This window comes from Polyodon spathula, chromosome 1 (genome assembly GCF_017654505.1).
Source record: "Polyodon spathula isolate WHYD16114869_AA chromosome 1, ASM1765450v1, whole genome shotgun sequence".
Taxonomy (NCBI): domain Eukaryota; kingdom Metazoa; phylum Chordata; class Actinopteri; order Acipenseriformes; family Polyodontidae; genus Polyodon; species Polyodon spathula.
The window spans coordinates 59,319,313-59,340,882 of NC_054534.1; the positions used below are offsets into that span (position 1 = coordinate 59,319,313).

Genomic DNA, 21,570 nt, shown 5'->3' on the forward strand with positions numbered 1-21,570 from the left:
TATTAATCCTGTTTAATACTAAAGGTGTAAACTTGATCATGTCCACAAGGTTATTCAATCCAACTTTAAAACTTCATACACCTTGTTAAAATCTTCTTTTACTTACCAGGAATCGCACATCTCCCTTTCCTAGAATAATTCAGAGCAGCTCCAGTACAAATATAGGGTAACCTATATAATATGTCTTTCCTGAGGACCCTACTAGCTCACCTTGTAAAAGCACTACTGTATAGAGTGCCGGATGAGTTCCCTGGTTTGAATCTTGAGTCGAGTTGCTGTTCTTGACTTGGGGAGGCCCACATGCCACACTACTTGCATCACCTCATTGCACTACAGGGACTTACTAGTCAGATGCCCAACAAGTTTGTAGGTTGTAAAGTGATTGGCTTGACAGCAGGAAAGTGAGTTCACCAGTTAAAAAAAAGCTGTTGCTCTTCCAGTACCATCTTACAACTGATACAATGATGTGATCTTGGTTAAATAACACATGAAATAAAATTTAAATAATTCTGAAGCTTTTATTTACAAAAGCTTTAAAAACAAACACCCCTTTTATTTTGCATAATTTGTTTTTGTTAATGTTTTTAAAAGGAAATCACCAAATTACTAAGATGTAATTTCAAGCAAAAACAAAGACTTATGTACATTGTACAACCTGAAGAGTTTTTCAGGTTTATCCCAATCAATCTAAAATTTCCTGGGAGGTTTAAATGCATTCATTCAATCCACATTTTCAGGCAAGCATTTGCGATTTAATAATATAGCTCTCCTGTACACTTGCCCTCCGACCATGCAATAGTACTAGTTAAAATAAACACACTGCATAGCAATACAAAAAATATGTAAAAATAATAATAATAAAAAATAAATTGCAATAAACCATTATTACAAAAATAAATTAATAATAATAACAATAACAAATCCCCAGGCAAGGTCATGCTCGAGTTGGTTAAGATCTAATAAGAAGTACTGTTTTCTAAATTAATAAAACTTTTTTTTTTTTTTTTTTTTTTTTAGTAAAACACTACCAAATTTAGAAGACAACTGATTTTTATATGAATTTTGAAATCTCCTTGTGCAACAGTGTTTTTACAGTAGCAAATTTAACTGGTAAAATCTGTGCAAAACCAATACAAATGGTAAAATCTGGGGTAAACCATTAAGCTATTAAATAATGTGTTAGCGTGCAGGGGAAGGGACAGGGCATCAAAAATCAACCACTCATGTCATGGTATTACCTGGAGTGACTACAACACCTGTTTAAGTGACTGGGTATTTTAGGAGTGTTAAGCGTTTACAATCAACACCTTAATGTGACAGTGCAGTGTACAAAAACAGCATGAGACGAAGTAGCGTATTTACTTTGTTTAAGGCTGAACTGTGTAAGATAAGGTTATCTAAAAGCTTTAGTAGTAGTCCCCCCCCCCCCCCCCCCCCCCCCCCCCCCCCCCAAAAGAAAATACATAAAGAAATAAAGTATTGTGAATATGGTGGAAAAGGCAACAAGCAAAAATGGTGCACAACTGTTACTGAATCTTATAAGAACAAGAAACAGCCAAAACTTGATAAAACAGACTCTGGATCGATCTCAAGTGCAAAATGGTCCAAATTTCTGAATTACTAAAAATCCCACTAAAGCAATACACATGAATATCAGCCAATCCATTTGCTTACACAGAAGATATATATGAAATTACTGGAGTAAACTTTGCCTTGTCTCCATCAGTTTCTTTTTGTTTGTTTTTTTAAAACTCAGTAAAATTTTACTCTAAATTGCTTCCAGTACTAAAGTTAGAATCTGCAACAAAGACAAGGGAAAGAAACAAGTGATGGAAAAAACAAAAAGGCCTTATAGTCTCTCAGGCAGAGATTTAAAAAAAAAAAAAAAAAAACAGGCCCAAATTTCAGCTGCTTCATGTCATGATTGTGGTTTGTTGGCTTCTTCTTCATAGGCATTGCCTGTGCCATTTTGAACATAGGGTGAACCAGTACCAAGGCCATACAAGTGACCACAATATTTAGCATCATCAATGTGATCCTCAAAGAACATCTTGGAGAGAAAATTAAAAAAAAAAAAAAGGGTTAGCAACTTTTCTGTAGCAGAAGTCTATGTACAAAAAGTACTTGATTTTTTCTGGACAGTAAAATAGCTTAACTGAAAACCACCAAATTAAGCAGAGAATATGTTCATGCTTCCATGTGCCATCTGGTGTTATAAAAGAAAGGTTAAATCGCAGCATGTGTAATGTTTGATCATAATTAATACTGCTGATTATTTTTAATTTGTGATAGTTGCTTATTCAAAATGTCTTTAAAAAGTTCCAAGTACCTGACTGAAGAACTGAGAATGTTTCACATACCTCTCTCATTTTAAAGAAGGCCATGCCTGTCAGTAGAGAGTCTGAGCCAGCCTGGTGCTGTGGCCCTATTCTCTCCAATTCTAGCTGTTCAGCTACTTCTTGCAAGCCACCCTATCAAATACAACAGAGCAACACTTCATCACAAGATGTGGTATAAGGCCAAATATACACATTGTATTGGTTATATCTAGGCTTACTCCTTTTCAATTTTAAATTGGTAAAGCTCGTTAAACATTGAATTCCTACAAAATATTAGAGTTCGACTGAAATAAATTTATATAGGATAAACGTTGGGAAAACTACTTGCTATCTTATTTTCTTACCAAAAATAATCATTTAGAAATTATCTCTAGCTTGTGTAATTATTATACTTGCTGTCTGTCCTGTCTCCATTCTGCTCTGAACGGCTAGGGGTCGCCGTCAGTCATCGCAGTGGTCCCTTAATAGGCTACTGTAGTTTCACGGTCAGTCAATTCATCCTGTTGACTGAAGCAGTGCTAGAATGCTCTCATTGCTCTAACTGTGCACTTTCATTTGCCAGCTACAGTACAGTACCTGTCATGCCAAGTGCCTATTTTGAAATTAACAGGTTAACACTGAACTGCCATGGCAGTCATTTTGACGGCTTTCACTTTTCAAATTTAAAATTACTCTGCATGTGTGAAAGATATGCGGTTGTCCATTCTTTACTTTTGCTAAATACATGTGTTAATTAAATACCCTAATGGCAATTGAAAAACAGGATCGCAAAAATAAAAATTAAAAAAAGTTATAATCCCCTCTACCTAGAACTACCAGAACAGTCATTTTGACTGTCTTTTACAATACATGTTTTTTTTTTTTTTTTTACTATTACCTACAATATTCTATTTTATTTTTATACACAAGCCTGTTATCTCTACTGGACCTGGCAGACATCCATTTTTTTGTTTTGTACAAGGAATGCACGGGGGAAAATATCAGGAGAGATTTCATCTTGAAGCTAGCCACAGCGCTTCGGCGGAAACATATCAGAAAACTGCAAAGCAGCAGGCTGCAGCAGCTTAACCTTGATTCTGCGCTGCACCGAGTGACACACGCAAGAGAAAACATGTTACTTTAGTTATAAAATTAAAAACGACTTTTGTTTTTACAGTTTATGTACATAGACCTGTTTAGTACTAGTTTCTTTTGAAATGTTTATTTTATTATAGTTTTTCATTTTTTGAAATAGTGCTTTATATTGTGGGAAGGTAGAAAATAAACCCTTCTATGTTTAATTGTTCATTTAAATACAGTGTTTCGGCTGTGCAGATGTTTGATACGATATGCTTGAATAAAACTTTTGAGTTGTATCCAATAGTTTGTCTTTCATATTAATATTGACGTTATTTAAAATGTAATCGTCATAGGTATGGGTATAACCGCGGCGGTTATAGTGTTAAGGTGTAGGTAAGCTTTTGCTATAGGTATACAGTGACAGTTACTAGTTTGATTTGAAAATGGGGCGCAAGAGGAAAACCCAGAGTACTGTGCACAATACCCTGAAAACCCCGACCCAGTGACCGAGTCCACCTGTGCTGAAGCAGGAGAGGGGAGGAGCTCAGTCTCCAAATAATAAGTGCAAGTTAGTTCTCTTTAGCTGTCTAATGTTTGTTCTGTGCGTACAATTTTTTTTGGTATATTTATGCTATACATTTATGTAATACACTTCTATATGCTCCGGATTGTGAATGATCTCCTGCTCAATGCTGATGCTAGTGCTCCCTCTGTGCTTGTCCTTCTTGACCTAACAGCTGCTTTTGACACCATAGATCATGGCATTCTTCTTGACCGCCTTCAGAAGTATGCTGGAATCTCTAGATCCTGTCTCTCCTGGATGTCCTCTTACCTACCCGGACGCATGCAGTCTGTTTTTTATGCTGGACGCAGTGGTGTTGCAAACCCAGTCACTTGTGGTGTCCCCCAAGATTGTTCTTGGGGCCCCTTCTCTTCAATATCTACATGCTTGCCTTGGGCCACCTCATCCGCCAACACAATCTCATGTTTCACTCCTATGCTGACGACACCCAGCTCTACTTAAAGCTCGACCCTGGTAGCCCCTCTGCCATGGCCCGGCTCTCTGCCTGCGTTCAAGACATCGAGGCCTGGATGTCTGCCAATTTTCTTCAACTGAACACTAACAATCTGAACTCCTTCTAGTAGGTTCTAAAACTCAACTTAAGAATCTCAACGTAGCTGCCCTGAACCTCAGAAACTATCGGCTGCTGCCTTCCCCCACAGTACAAAGCCTTGATTTACTTCTTGACCGCAACCTCTCCTTTGATGCCCACATCTCCACCATGGTCAAATCTTCCTTCTACCACCTCAGAAACATCTCCAAAGTCCATCCCTACCTTTCCCTCCCGGATGTGTAGATACTTTGTCATGCGTTCGTCTCCTCTTGACTCGACTACAGCAACTCTCTATATGGTGGTCTCCCCATGCACCATAAACTGACTGCAGCTAGTTCAGAATGCTGCTGCCAGGATCCTTACCAGATGTAGAAAACATGATCACATCACCCCCAGTCTTGCTCAGCTGCATTGGCTATCTGTAAAGTTCAGGATTATGTTCAAAACTCTCCTGCTCACCTACAATGCCCTTCATCACACAGGTCCCGAGTACCTCCTCAACCTGCTGACTCGCTATGTCCCTGCCCGCAAGCTCAGGTCCTCTGACTCTGGCTTACTTGTTATCCCCAAGGAAAAGCGCATCGCACTTGGACAACGCTCATTTAGCTTCATGGCTCCAACTCTCTGGAACTCTCTCCCAGCTCTGGTTTGTGGTCTCTGGACCATAACTCACTTTAAAACAACTCTCAAAACCTACCTGTTCTCTCTTGCTTTCCATGCTCCTTAAGCCTGAGATCTGTTATTAGCTTCTGCTATTTCACATATTGTTACTGTCATGTATTCTGCACTTTCCACTGTATTTATTGTACTATTTCATATATTCTGCACTTTCCATTGTATTGTACTATTTCATGTATTATGCACTTTCCACTGTATTTAGTTGACTATTCCATGTATTATGCATTTTTCTATTTTAAGTATTATGGATTTTCTTGTATTTATTGCATCTTGTAAAGCGCTTTGTGATGGTGTTCCACTATGAAAGGCACTATATAAAATAGATTGATTTGCTGCGTTTTCTACGGTTTATTTGTAGGACCTTTCTTTACAGGTATAGCTCCACTGTGACCAAATGTTATTTCAATTAGAATGTTGGTAACCATGATTTTGTTGCATGTTGAATACAATAAAGAGGTTTCACTTTTTTTTAAAGCATAAAAGTAGATTTCTCCCATTCTCTGCTTGAACTGAAAATAGAAAAAACTGTACATTTTCTAAAATAAACATCTATATTAAATCATCAGTTTCACAAATAAATTGAATAGAAGAAAGCCTATTTATTTCACTTCTTCATATTGTGGTCTTTATAATTGGCATTATATGATAAGTGGAATCTCTTGCATTTATTTTCATTAGAATTTCAATTCCTGCAAGTACAGCACAGTTTTGAAAAACGTCTCAAGCTAAATTCTTCAAGGTGGTACATTTCACAAAACAAAAAACATAACAATGATCAAAGTGAATGCCACACACCTTGAGGTTTTTGCAGCTCTTCATCAGGTACTTCACGTCATATATGACAGGAAAGAACAAACGGAGGATCTCGAAAAAATCCAATTCTTCTTCTGGCAAGTTTGAATTTGTTAGGATTTTGATTAGGTATCCAAAGTCATAGCCACTGCAATTACATACAAATAAGCCATTAAATAATGCATAACTCTTACTAAGTGTTACCACAATTAGATAAGCCATTCTGTAGACACAAGTAAAAATGCAAGTGTGACTGCTATGTGAAGTCAGATGGACAGCCAACTATTTTTTATCCCTACAGTTTTTTTTTTGAGGGGTATTTAGCTTGTCAAAAGGGGTGAGAAACATGAACCAGAAAGAAAGTATGATATTACTGCAGTGGTTCATGAAACATCAAGAACTGCCAGTTGCCTGTAGGTTTCCCATTGCTTTTGCTCTCGCCTCAAAACAGTGTGTAAGCAGTAGTAACATGAGGGAATAAACCTACCTATGGAAAGACAGCCATTTGACCCCTTCACACAGTACCACACCAGAGGTCATAAGCAGTTCTGCAAAGTAGAATGTTTCAATCCCCTCTTCCTCGTGTTTTTTAAACTGGATGCCAGATGTTGTTAGCAGTTCTATGGAGTCCTGTGCATACATGTCCTCCCTAAACACAAGAAAAGTTAATCGTTTTAGCCAGACATGATCTCAGAAAACCCAGTGTGTGTCAAATTACAGTAATCAGTTTAATATGCAAGGAGAAAATTTCATCTAACATTTATTTTTAAACAGAGCAGAGCATCTAATCCTCCTGGTCTCTCAAGAGTGACTGGGTAATTAAACCTGAACAAAAATCATCTACAGCAGGGTTCCCGAACCCTGGTCCTGGAGCGCTACAGGGTCACTTATTTCAATAAATTATTGGTCCAGAAAAATGTGTGCTCCAGATCATTAGCCACCAATACATAAAACCTGCAGGACTGGGGCTCTCTGGACTGGGACTGAAGACCCAGGAGCTACAGGATCAGTTGCCAAGCTCTGCCTTGGTCTAACTATCCCTATAATAAAATGGAAGGACAGGTGCCTAGGATCCTGATTTTGACCCACTGTTTACAAGTGAAAAAAATAAACAAAAATAATACAATTATTTAACAGTTTTACATTAACAGATTCACTATCTAGAAATATTGGTAAATGTGACAAGTAAAATTGGTTAAATGTATCAATACGCAGAGTCTTGCAATCTGTTATGCACACAAGACTTGGTATGTATAGAACACATTCTCCTCCAAGCATATACAAGAGGTGAGTCAATGGACTACTGTAACACCTGACCTGTAATGACCTTTCTACAGTGGGACAAAACCAGGATTCATCCTCCATATCCCCCATCTCAAAAAAGGCAGGATTTAAAAATTGTTTTTTTTTTTATATATATATATATATATATATATATATATAAAACCAGTCAAAAGTTTGAGTACACTTGCTGGAAACTAGGTTTTTTTCCATAATTGATAATGTTTTACGTCGTATATGTTTCTGTAAATACTTGAAAATGAAAAACACATGTTACAATATACAAAACATAAAGAGTATCAAAGCAATGTTCAAGAAAATTGAAAATTGTCTCTAAATCTTAGATCCCTCAAAATAGCCACCCTTTGCCTTAATAACAGCCCCATAAACAAGAGGCATTCAGTTAACAAGTTTCAGCAGGAAATCACCCGACATGTCTTCCCAGCTCTTCTGCAGCAATTCCCAGAGATGTAGGGCACTTGTGGGCAGCTTTGCTTTGACTCTTCTGTCCAGTTCGTCCCATACAAGTTTTATGGGATTGAGGTCTGGAGACTGGGCAGGCCAGGTCATTAGATTGAGCTGTCCTTCACTTTCCTTCTTCGCCAGATAGTTCTTGCACAACTTTGTGGTGTGTTTCGGGTCATTATCTTGCTGACGAATGAAGGACTGCCCAACTAACTGTAATCCTAATTTGGAATGGCATACCTCTGAAGTATGCTATGATAGCCATACTGGTTGAGCTTGCCACGGACTTGGTAAAGATCACCAACTCTGTCACCAGCAAAGCAACCCCAGACCATGACACTGCCTCCTCCATGCTTGACAGTGAGAACCACACATGCAGGACTCACGCACTCACCCTCTCTGCATCTTACACATACTTGGAGGTTGAACCCAAATATTTCAAATTTTGACTCATCGGTCCATAAGACCAACTTCCAATCCTCAAACGTCCAGTTTCTACGTTTTTTGGCCCAGACAAGTCTCTTCCTCTTATTCTGCACTCTTAACAATGGTTTCTTTGCAGCAATTCTTCCAGTTAGGCCAGTTTCACGCAATCCCCTCTGAACAGTTTATGTTGAAACATCTGTACTTCGAGTAGCATTTAGCTGAGCTTGTACTTCAGGGGCAGTTAATCGCCGGTTTCGCAAATTTGTGACTCAAATGAACTTGTTCTCTGATTCTTAGGTCACCGTTGGCCTGCCTGACCTTGTTCGGTCCTCATGAGTGCCAGTTTCTTCAAATCGTTTGATGGTCTTGGCCACAGCAGTTACAGACACTTGCAAAGTTCTTGCTATTTGTCTTAAAGATTGACCTTCATTTCTTAAAAGAATTACAGACTGTCTTTTTTCTTTGCTTAACTGAGCGTATTTTGCCATTTTCTGCTCCATTACATTCAGGAATGACAAACTTGTGCCTATGCGCACTATATTTATAGTAATCATGGACCCTCACCTGTTAACAATAATTGGTGACAAAAGGTTAATTAGGTAACATGCTAGTTAACTCAGAGAGCATCTAACCAGGACACTATTATACTTAGGCCAGTGTTCTAACACCGTGTTATACACATTTCAGACTTTTACCTGACTTGGGCTTCAGACTGAAATCCCTTTGCTTTGGGTGACCATTTCATTGAAATGGACAAGATTGACACTTTCATTTAAAAATTAAATTTTTGAATGCAAATCACTTATGATTATCAGCTTATATAAGTACACGTATCATAAAATAAAATATTAAGTGTTTATAGACAAGTTTATACAGTTAAAAGCATAGATAATCATGAAAAGCCTGGTTTCAAGCAGGTGTACTCAAACACTTGACTGGTACTGTATATATGACACACAGAATAGATAACATTCCAGTACACATAGCTAAGCAATCTACACACCTCATTACATTACTTTACAAACTCTACCCACCCCTGGCTCAATGGTATTAAAACCCCAAGCTACCATGCACAAGCTGAAAAACAGAAAGAAAGTTTGGTGCTTACGTGAGGTTAAATTTAAAATTTAACTGCCATGTTGAAGTGCCAGGAGGATATTCACCCTGTTCGTTCATGAAAGTCAGGCCTAGTTGGATTATCTTTAACAAATCTACATTACACCGCAGCAATTGGTACTGGTAGTCAGCATTGCTTCTGAATTCTCCGATTGGCCTTGCTACTACACCTGGAAACTCTGTGTCCTACAAAGAAATGTATAAATATATTTAAATATGTGTCAAAATTACAAATTAAGAGTAAAGCATTTTTACTACAGACTGTTCTCTCACATGGTTTTCACCAACCTAAACATTTGCTGTGCTCTGCAGCAATCCCTGCTCAATGAGGAGGGGAGAATATTTTTCACAAGCTGTCAGTGCTTGCTCCTACATTAACAGCAAGCACTTGGGCTACCAGAAGTGGACAGAGCACTTTTCAAGCTGTCCCCATCTGTTTTTTGCTTTAGACTGTCACTAACATACAGTAGTTCCCCCTGACACAGCTGTAAGTAGAAATTGGATCCATCAGTATCATGAAAAGTTAGATTACCATGACATACAGAACATCAACCATGTTTACACATATACGCCTTGATTCAGACACTCTGAATAACTTGTATAATAATTTAACATAATTAGGGGTTATCCAGATACATGTACAAATGTAAGCGTAATAAACAGTACATACTTTATGTACAGATAGATAGACAGGTATCTCCTTTCCTGTATGTCCAGATACTGACATTGTTAAACTCACAACTAGATAACTAGTGCACTAGAAATAATTAAAAAAAAAAACACACACACACACAATAGTATAATGGGTGATATTCTCCAATAATTTTCACTTCAAAATTATGGGGGGGGGGAATCCAATTACAATCATAAAATGGATCTAAAATATTTTCAAACTACTTACAAACCCCCGAAATCAAATACGTCTGCCGTTTATGCTACTACACCCAATTTGTATTTACCTTTTACACCTAAAATGTACTGATTTTGTCATTGTATGCCCCTTAAAACGGGCTCTCCAGCTCATTGATCCTTTCTGAAAAAATTGTGCTTATGCCAGCCTGGAAAATACCAATAATCAGGTGGCCAGATTTATCATAGAAGACAACTGTACCCCATATTTGAAGACAATGGAACTAACTTTTGCTCCACTTTTTACTAACTAATACAAAAACTTGAACATAACAACCTTGGTGTATCTGTGGGCTCTAAAAATAACATTTTATTATGTCAAGGTTAGAAACTAATGACACTTCGCAGTGGAGAAAATGCCTAGCCCAGTACTTATTTCTATATGGTGATGAAAAAAAAGCCTATTGTTTGTTTCACTCAAAGTGAGAAAAAGATAAATACAGAAATGAAGTGAATCAGAGACGGATTACAACTGTAACTTGAAAAGGTGAAATTCACAAGATACTCTTTGTTGGGGCCTATCAACTGCTAGTGCCATATACTAAATCAGATAAAATGTAACTACTAGTTAACAATATGCCTTTTAAAGTAAATAGTGGGGTGATATTTGCCTCCAGTCCTTCTGTTCCATTATATCTGAAACAATTGGTCTTTGGGAAAAACAGCTTGTCAATTTCTAAAATATGCTTTTTCAGTTATTTATTCAATGCTAAAATAAGCTTGCCTTGCCAAGTTTCAAGTGGAATGCTATAGGAAATAACCACCTACAATATGAACATTGTTAAGTTTATCAAGCCAGTCCTGAGGGGGAAGAAAAAAAAAACAACCTTTGATGCCAGGGTCATTGCTTTGACACAACTGTACACATTTACAAACAGGAGAAATACAAGGCAAAGGGTACTGTTAAGCATTATTGAAATGTGTGCTTTTTTATGATAACTTGTTATTTGCTTCTGCAGTCATTGTTTATTTTGTCAATTTAAAACTGCATTTGACTGACACTATTTTTACACTATTGCAGGCCACCACCAATAATAAAAACATAAAACCACTGAATAGACACTACTATTTTTTTTTTTATTATTTGTTTTTAATTGGGTTTTTAAGTTTAATTTATTAGAGAATTCATCAGAAAAGAAGATGGAGAAGAAATGCAAGTTTACAGGAACAAGCCTGAGGGTCTTATTGATGAACAGTGCTTCAGACAGTATGCTAGATTAAGAAAATTAATTACCTGTGCAGGCTGCTACAGGAACAGCTACTGTACAGCCTTCCTGCAGATGTAGTCAGGTATGTTCTGTTCATAAAAAAAAAAAAAAATGTATCTTGTTTATTCTTCTTTGTTTATTTTTTTTAAGTGATTGCTTGGGATACTACTGGTATTCTGAGATTTAACTACTGTACAAGAAATTCAGGGCCCTATTTTGAATCAAGCGCAAAAACAAACGGAAGTTATGAGACTACTGAAACAACTGCAAGTGTAGCAAACTATCAGATACAACATAGTTGCAGAAAGGTGCAGTTTAATATTTGTTAGTAGTCTCTTCCTAATTTTATACTATGTTGTTTTGTTTTTTTTTATTTCACCTTTGTAAATGTACTTTTTCTTTTACATTTGCTTAAAAATAGTGCCCTTAGTGACGTAGACATATTTTGGTGAATGCCTTCTTCAGTGTTAAGAGGTCATCTGTTTTTGTGTTGGTGCTTTTACAGGTATATACAATGCATATTTGGCCACTCCACGAGAGAATTATTGAATAGACCCGTCACCCCATATAGATTATTTTCTGACTGTCAAGACAGGTATCACATTTAATGTCTTCTCTTTTTTTTTTTTAAGTTTACTTTTGCAAATGTATTTTCAATTGAAGCTATGTTTCTTTCAAAACCTACACTGTATATTTCTGTTGTGATTCCAGTGTTGCCAGTCAACACTACTGAATCCCATTACTTAGGGTAAACTGGATAACAAATACATTAGATGTTAACTGTAAATGTGCACGTAATATTCAATTGGGGTTAAAATGGCCAACAAACGCTCTAACCTCATTTGATTTTATTCCTATAAAATACATTTTTGTGTAACACTGCATGGTAAATTTGTTTTGCCAGAGTCCCACAATACTTTTGGCATAATTAGTGATATTGTAATTTTCTTGGTTTGTCATTAGGAGACAACTGCAATGCAGAGAATACTTCAAAAAACAAGCACAAGAGGAAAACCTTTGGTTTCAGCCTCTACAGATTAATTTTGAAGCCATTTTTACACAAAACAACAAGCCTGTAAATCTAAAATACCCCCCATCCCAAGTCATTTAATAAATATATTTAATTCTAATTCTACACTGGCCATCCGGGTTATTTGCATGCCTTTTGAGAATGTCATGGTCCTAAGAAAAACAAAGATGTGTCCTGAACGATTCCCTAAACACTGCTACAGAACTAGTATTACTAATTTCCCAATAAAATCTGGGGACCGATTTAAAGGTAACCCTCAAAACAGGCTGTGTACTGTTTTACGGGGACATATTTTAGAACTAAACAAACCAGAATATACATTAGTTTGGGTAGTAACAGGTCAATAACATTATTTAGCCTGATGTAAATTGCCAAAACCAAAGAAATGTTGGCCTTGATATGTTATTTAGTCTACATAAATACATATTTGGCCTGGGTAACGTTTAGTCAAATGCCTCTAGGAAAGGAGAGCTTTTCTGAAGTGCAATAATACTGTACCAGTACACTTAAGCCAACTATCCAAACTTTTTTTTTTTTTAAATCCACAGTGTCTGCAATGCTCCTCTCCATCTTGAACTGTACAGTATATATTTTAAAAGGTACAGGGTTTGTATAGTAACCATTTTTGGAGGTTTCACTATTGGGAGTAAAAAAAAAAAAAAAAAAAACACAGCAAATGCTGCTTTACTAAATTCAGGAACTTATACAGGTCCATTACGTATATATAAATACCTGACAAAATGAAATGGTCCTGGCTTACTCTGAATGTATACTGGCGAACAACGTATCAATTATCTTCATTGTACAGTACCAAGCTTTCAATATATAGTATTAATCAATCACCCTTGAAAAGCTGATAATAAAAAAAGACGTTTTGAAAAGCCTCAGGAAGATATAGAAATGAAGTCCTGTGTGTTTAGTTTTCCTGACTATTTTCACTTTGACTCGGGCGAAGAAAATGTATTAACCACCATCACACTATAAAGTCACCTACCTCAGCCTTACATAGATGGGATTCACAGGAAGTGAACTTAGTGTGTTGGCTGTATACGTTGGCTTCACTCAAAGTGAAAATAACGTCTACCAAACTTAGTAATATTATAAAGGCACTTGTGAGAATGGTTTTACCACTTAGTTTCTCAACTTTAAAGAAAAGTAGTGAAAAAAATATGCCAATTGTCATTTTGTTCTCATTCAACAACTCCAGTACTTTAATTCTGTAATGACTCCAAAACCAATCTCTTCTGAGATAAGCTGCTGTATTGTTACATTTGTCATACTATAGTAGGCATTTGATGCTTCATACCTTACATTGTGTGCAATGCTCCTCTCCACTGTACAGTATATATTTAAAAGGTACAGTGTTTGTATTGTTACCATTTTTGGAGGTTTCACTACTGGGAGTCAAATTATTTTAGCAAATGGTACATTACTAAATTCAGGAACTTATACAGGTCCATTATGTATATATAAATACCTGACAAACAAATGATGCTGGCTTACTCAGCATGTATATTGTACAGTTATCTGCATTGTACAGTATCAAGCCTTTAATAATATCTAGTATTAATCACCCTTGATTAATACTACATATGTATAGTGATCATTCAAATGTATTTTGTATAGCACCTTTTATGCCAAGGCATCCCAAAACACTTCACATTCAATGAAGCTGATGCTCCAAGGGTTATCCTGTATAATATACAGTAATCAAAAGCAACTTCTGAACTTACCATTGCAACATAGTTATATTTATGAATAACCTGGCGGATTCTCTTCAGCTCTTCCTCTAGGTTGCAAGCCCAGACCTCGCAAATTCTTTGGTTACGATCTACAGTAGCTGCTGGCATAGTGCCACATTTAAATGCAAGGCATCAAACACAACACACTTGCTGGAAGGGACAGCCTCATAGAATTGTTGGTCTTGTTCCTTTTGACCTAAAATTAAAATAGAAACAATGAGCATCAAACTGTGAAAAGTAAAATAAAATGATCAGGTGCACTGCAACAAAAATAACACTTAAACAAAATAAAGTACAGTCAATTCTCATTAAAACAAATTCAGATTACACTAATTTTCTACAAGGTCCCGGACAGATTTAGCAGTCACTTATTGTAAATTACTTATAAACCAAACTCACTTAAAACAAAATTTCCCTGTGAAAAGAAATGTGAATAAAACTAAATGAGCATAAAGAATATTGGGAAACGTATTAACTTGGGAAACGCCTCTGTACTGTATTTTAGTGCTTTTTGGGGGCTTTTTTGGGGTACTTTAAGTTCATTTATAGCCGTATTTTCAACAAAATGCAAAGTACTTTTAAATATATAATACTTTTCATTGTTCTGTAATTGAAATTTTATTTGAGAGTTACTGTAACTTCAATAAAACCTGACAGTATGCATTTGGCTTTAGACCCCTAATAAGAATTACTTAAGACTTTTTGCTGGTCCCTTGAAATTCGCATTAACAAGAGTTGACTATTTCTATTTTCATTCTTATATTATTGTTGTGTGCATTACGAGATTTCTTTTTTTTTTTTTAATTGTTGAAAAACCAGCTAGTTTGCTTACACATTAAAAAAACAGGTGTGTTATCACCACAGCTTGAACCCACAAAACAATTGTACATAATACAGAAATAATGTAATTTGTAAAAGTAACTAAGGAATCATCCAAACAAACAACTTTTAAGCTTGTGACCGCCAATTCAAATGACATTTACTTTTTTGTTAGGGTTATTGCCCTGTGTTGAGTTAACACCTGTCAAACTAGGGATGTTTAAGATATAGCCTATTTAGGGCTTCACTTTTCAATTTTTATTAATTTCATTTTTCGGTGCTTATTTTTAGCTATTTTTGAGTTGTATGTAAATCTTTTTTTCGGGGCTTTCACTTTTTATATACTGTATGAAATTATTGTTTTTTTCAGTTACTTTCCAAAATGCTTGGACGTTTTTTTCTGTCACAGCAGTAGTAACTCGACAGTACTTGCACACTTAATTTGTACCTTCTTTCCTTTGCTGTCTTCCACAACAAAATCCTTATGATCACGGCCACATTCTTCTGAGGTTTTTGTGTGTCTACATATTTTTTTACATTTTGCCACAATTAGCAATTCTGTTTTAAATTCTCACTATCTAGCTGTGATATAGCTTTAAATCCTGCAAACAAGTCTCCTTTCCTAATTGTAATCTTGTTTTAAACCTCGCAAGCAGAGTCTCCAATAGAAACGGATAATGTGCTGCCACTCAGTAGTTAGGGTGGGTTTAAAGTAGGGCTGGTCCGATTAACAGATTAAATCGCACCGATTAATCAACTAACGAGTTGATCGCAAATTATTATTTTTTTATAATATATATATATATATATATATATATATATATATATATATATATATATATATATATATATATATATATATATATATATATATATATATATATATATATATATATAAATCGTACAGAATTAAATATTCGAAGAACTGCACTTTCTCCATGGCAGTCCAATCATAAGCGAGTGGAGGCAGGACAAACAGTTGATGGTCTTCAGTAGGTTTAACCAATGGGAGATTCAAAGATCTGCCCCTTGTTATGCAGGTGTCCAGTCATGAGTGAGCAGAGGCGGAACAAATATACTAGGCTGCACGGTGTAAGAATAGATTAATTTCACACATTATTGCTAATATTACATAGAGACCGTTATTGACAATTATACCGAGACCTTCAAAGTGATATTTAAAATAGCTTTTTACAAATTAAATTAAAAAAAAAGCCAGACAACAGAGACATCGTAGTCAATTTGGTTATGAACCAATTTTCAAAAAAAAATGTTCTGATGAAGTTGAGATTCTTAAATGCTTGATTGATTCTCTTTACCTTGGCAAGCAAGAACTGCCATTCAGAGGGTACAATGGAGACACCAATTCCTCAAATAGAGGTAATTATGCAGAATTACTTTCTCTGATTTCTGACTACAACAGCATGTTAAGCAATAGCTTGTCAACAGCCAGTGTTCTCGAGTACCTCTAGATTCAGAACTGAAAAAAAGCAGGGACTGGGGCACTTGTCAGGATAGAAAGGAAAATGAATGGAGCAAAGTACAGAGAAGTCCTTGAGGAAAACCTGCTGCCCTCTGCAAGAAAGCTTAAACTGGGACAGAAGTTCACCTTTCAGCATGACATTGACGCAAATCACACAGCCAAAGCTACACTGGAGTGGCAAAGGAACAAAAATGTAAATGTCCTCGAGTGGCCCAGTCAGAGCCCTGACCTAAATTCAATCGAAAATTTGTGGCATGACTTAAAGATTGCTGTCCATCAGCGCTCCCCAAAGAACTTGACAAAGCTTGAACAGTTTTGTAAAGAAGAATGGTCAAATATTGTCAAATCTAGGTGTGAAAAGTTGGGAGACCTATCCCAACAGACTCACGGCTGTAATTGCTACCAAAGGTGCTTCCACCAAATATTAACTCAGGGGGGTGGAGACTTATCTAATTATGATTTTTCAGTTTTGTATTTTTAATACAGTGGCGTGAAAAAATATTTGCCCCCTGTCTGATTGTCTGCATTTTTGCACATTTTTCACATTGAATTTGGTCAGATCTTTTTGTGGGTTGTTTAGGGAGTCCAGGAGAAAAAAATGACACCAAAGTTTGGTGCTTCTATCATTTGTTTGGTGTGCAAGGTAATCAAACATGCAATCTTCAGGTGTGAAAAATGTATTGCCCCCCCCCCAGTTAACGCAACCCAATTAAAGGGGGAACTAGGGTCAGCTGTTTGAATACTTTGGTTAACAATCAGGCCTGATTTGGGCCAGCCCTGCCAAATATAAATTTGACTAACTTTGGCAGAGTGAAGTTGTCAGCACACAGGTTCTACAGGCACATCATGCCACAATTTAAAAAGTTGTTGATGCCTATCCATCTGGAAAGGGTTACAAAGCCATTTCTAAAGCTCTGGGGCTCCACCAAACCACAGAGCCATATTGTCCAAATGGAGAAAGTTTGGCACAGTAGTGAATCTTCCCAGGAGTGGCCATCCTGCCAAAATCTCTCCAAAAGCAAGGCGTAAAATCGTCCAGGAAGTCGCAAAGAACCCTAGAACAACATCCAGGGATCTGCAGGCCTCTCTCACCTCAGCTAAGGTCAGTGTTCATGACTCCACTATCAGAAAGACGCTGGGCAAAAACGGGATTCATGGCAGAGTAGCAAACGGAAAACATAGCTCACTAAGAAGAACATGTAATGCTCGTCTCAAGTTTTTCACGGTACTGTATATAATTTTTTTTTTTTTCCTCAATAAAAACTCACCTTAACAGTGTGGAGTATGGTGTGTAGGTAGGTGGAAAAAAATCCTTTTTTAAATGCATGAATTCTGAGGCACTGACACAAAAAAATATGAAAAAAGTTCAAGGGGGTGTAGATTTTCTATAGGCACTGTATATTTCTTACTGCCTGCCCGCTCTATTTTTTGCTCCTTTTTATGAGAACTGGTCCCGCAAGCTCTCCATCGATTTTTAACATCCTAGTCACAAGACGTGCAAAATAAGTAAACAAGCAACAGACAGTACTTTACTTGTGTTTCGCTATAGCACTTTAACCAGATCGGAACCATTAACGTGTTACATATATTTAATATGTAGGCTTGGTTGAAGTTCTTAATGTTAAAGAACTAAACTTTATACAACTATTTAGTTTAAAGATACAGCTTGTGTTTGGAACACAGGGCTCTATACTCGTGCCTTTGTCCATAAATAAGTACAGTAGTAAGCATTTTGATGACTGAACATTTATGTATTTACCATCTGTCCTAAAATTAAATAATGTAAAATATACATAAACATGAAGATTATCTACATTATATTTATATAGTACCAATCAAAAGTTTGAGTACACTTGCTGGTAAGTTTGCAAGTTTTTTTCACAATTGACAATGTTTTACGTCGTATTCGTTTCTGTAAATACTTGAAAATGAAAACACGTTACAATATACAAACCAAAACAGAGTATCAAAGCAGTGTTCAAGAAAATTGAAAACTGTCTCTAAATCTTGGATTCCTCAAAATATTAAGGCAAAGGGTGGCTAACAGCCTCACAAACACGATGCTTTCGGTTAACAAGTTTCAGCAGGAAATCACCCGACATGTCTTCCCAGCTCTTCTGCAGCAATTCCCAGAGATGTAGGGCACTTGTGGGTAGCTTTGCTTTGACTCTTCTGTCCAGTTCGTCCCATACAAGTTCGATGGGATTGAGGTCTGGAGACTGGGCAGGCCAGGTCATTAGATTGAGCTGTCCTTCACTTTCCTTCTTCACCAGATAGTTCTTGCACAACTTTGAGGTGTGTTTTTGGGTCATTATCTTGCTGAAGAATGAAGGACAGTCCAACTAGCCATAATCCTGATGGAATGGCATGCCTCTGAAGTATGCTATGACAGCCATGCTAGTTGAGCTTGCCATGGACTAGGTAAAGATCACCAACTCTGTCACCAGCAAAGCAACCCCAGACCACGACACTGCCTCCTCCATGCTTGACAGTGGGAACCACACATGCAGAACTCACCCTCTCTGCGTCTTACAAATACTCAGCAGTTGAACCCAAATATTTCAAATTTTGACTCATCAGTCCATAAGACTGACTTCCAATAGTCAAAGGTCCAGTTTCTGTGTTTTTAGGCCCAGGCAAGTCTCTTCCTCTTATTCTGCACTTATTCTTTGTCTTAAAGATTGACCTTCATTTCTTAAAGTAATTTTAAAGTATTTTCTTTACGTAATTTTCAAGTCTTTTACTAAGAGTATTTTGCCATTTTCTGCTCCCTTACATTCAGGAATGACAAACTTGTGCCTATGCTACCTATATTTATAGTAATGATGGACCCTCACCTGTTAACAATTGGTGACAAAAGGTTAATTAGGTAACACATTAGTTTTTTAAATTTTTGAATGCAATTAACTTATGATTATCAGCTTATATAAGTACATGTATCATAATGAAATATTAAGTGCTTATAGACAAGTTTACACAGTTAAAAGCATAATCATGAAAAACATGGTTTCAAGCAGGTGTAAAACTTTTGACTGGTACTGTACATGAATTCATTTAATTCAGATTAAGTTATTTTAACATGTCGGGTCTCTGTGTTGCTGTTACAAATCCTTGAAAATAGTTTTCTTGTTTTCTTTACTGTAGCTATACAAGGACACTTCATTTTGGCAATATCTACTGTTTTAAATCGCTCATTTTCATTAAGCCGATATCTCTGTTTGTGTTAATCAAATACAGTAGGGGCTACCTGTCTGTCTGTTGTCATGCCGAAGAGGGGGCAAGAGCTGGAGTGTATTTGTTAGGGGCAAATTTATGCCCGACGCGCACAGAAAAATAGGTCAATGTCTATTTTTGATAATAACACTTATTAAGCATCATATTCCACATGTAAAGTGTGTATACTGAGATTTTTGTCCACCGGTTTTTACCGATGTTTCACTTACAATCATTTCCTGTGTTTTTTGGCGATACAAAAGAAAAAACATGAAAATCAGAAGCCCTAGATATATTTCATGGACACTTGGTTTGTGACATTAAGGTATCAATTCCTAATAAAAATAAATATACATCTCCAAATCACTAAGTACAGTATGTTGTTTCAAATACTGAATAACAGAAGCATCATTTCTAACTGTGGCGCTCGCCCGTCAGTCTTTTCAAGTTTGTCCTTGGCTACTCAGAAATACCTCCACGATTAGCCGTGCAGGCATTTCTGTTATCATCGGTATTGTACTAAATGAGTTACCATCCACTTGCATAGTGTTTTAACTTTCTTCATCAACAGCACCACGATGTAAACTACATCAGCTGTTGCGACCGGTAACTGGGCAACAATCCACTGCATTAACCCCTCATTAAACAGAAAGTTTGCATCCAACACTGCAACAGGTGTGATTTTGTTTCTATTTTTTAATACTTGTTTAGAATTATGAATTAAACCATCATTAATTAAGGGTATTTCCATAATCGTAGTTAATGTATGACTGAACGTAAAACATTTATTAATGACTGAATTCTGCTCTATACGGAAATCTATTCAGAAAACGGGACTGTCCTACATTTTAATTAATACATAAAGCACGAATTGGTCGTTTATCTTGATTACTGCGTTCCTATATACACAAATATATATATATATATATATATATATATATATATATATATATAATATATATATATATATATATATATATATATACACATACACACACACACACACTTAATACAACACGTATAAAATAAGTACACAATTAAGAGTCGTGTCTTTGTTTCCCCTCCTGACTCAAATTAAAACATGTAAACAATGGAAAACCTCAGATCATAACTCTGCACTAAACCGAACCTGCACACCAGCGTTAGACACACCTTGTCAACATGCGGCATGCACAACTATGCTTGCTGTAGTAGAGTATTAAGGTATGATAATTTGCGATCGTTAGAACTAAAGCAGGCATTCAGAACTTAACTGAAAACCTTTAAAACACAGCACTGTAAATGAAAACCTTCGGCCTGTTGTATTCAGCAAATGTAACTGATGATAATGGCATTCGTCCTAACTGGGGCTCAAGATACTCACCAAACAAACAGTCTGGTCTCTGTCTGTCTGTCTGTCTGTCTCTGTCTCTCTCTCTCTGTCTCTCTGTCTCTCTCTCTCTCTCTCTCTCTCTCTCTATATATATATATATATATATATATATATATATATATATATATATATATATATATATATATATATATACACACGCATGCTTTTTGGTTATTACCCAGTCTTATACCTGCCTCACCGCAGCGCACGTAGTACACAGCCACTCTCACTTGCTCAGGTTCGGTTCTGGTAACGCAGTAACTGAGTTATTCACGACTGTAATGTACAATTTTTACCCAATTCAACTAAAAGCCGCAATGTTTCAATAACGAATAATTACCTTACTCAGAAAGGAGCGGTGCTTGGAATCGAACCTTTTAAACAATTGTATTTTGTAAATAACGAAAACACACCGCTTCACCCTCTGAACTTCCATTACAGCACTACCACCCAAACTGATGACATCATCAAATCATGAGTAATGACCTTTCAACCCCGCTAAAAAATTAAGGCGCTCCTAGAT

The 21,570-nt window shown here is 36.5% G+C and overlaps 1 protein-coding gene across 3 annotated transcripts; it reads right to left on the reverse strand.

Annotated features, from left to right (window-relative positions):
• Window positions 1-1,434: 1,434 nt before the first annotated feature.
• LOC121320248 (CCR4-NOT transcription complex subunit 7-like) lies at window positions 1,435-21,493 on the reverse strand. Of its 3 annotated transcripts, none has more exons than XM_041258502.1 (7): window positions 21,388-21,493; window positions 14,152-14,356; window positions 9,264-9,457; window positions 6,471-6,632; window positions 5,987-6,131; window positions 2,361-2,471; window positions 1,435-2,050 (listed from the first exon to the last, which is right to left on the reverse strand). In XM_041258502.1, the coding sequence occupies exons 2-7, from the start codon at window positions 14,266-14,268 to the stop codon at window positions 1,919-1,921; spliced, it is 861 nt and encodes a 286-aa protein (XP_041114436.1). In that variant the 5' UTR covers window positions 14,269-14,356; window positions 21,388-21,493; the 3' UTR covers window positions 1,435-1,918. The 3 variants fall into 3 exon arrangements, with proteins under 3 accessions (XP_041114436.1, XP_041114443.1, XP_041114451.1); XM_041258509.1 differs by lacking the exon at window positions 21,388-21,493 and adding an exon at window positions 11,415-11,477 and having other exon boundaries at window positions 14,152-14,240; XM_041258517.1 differs by lacking the exons at window positions 9,264-9,457; window positions 21,388-21,493 and having other exon boundaries at window positions 14,152-14,244.
• Between the last annotated feature and the right edge of the window lie 77 nt (window positions 21,494-21,570).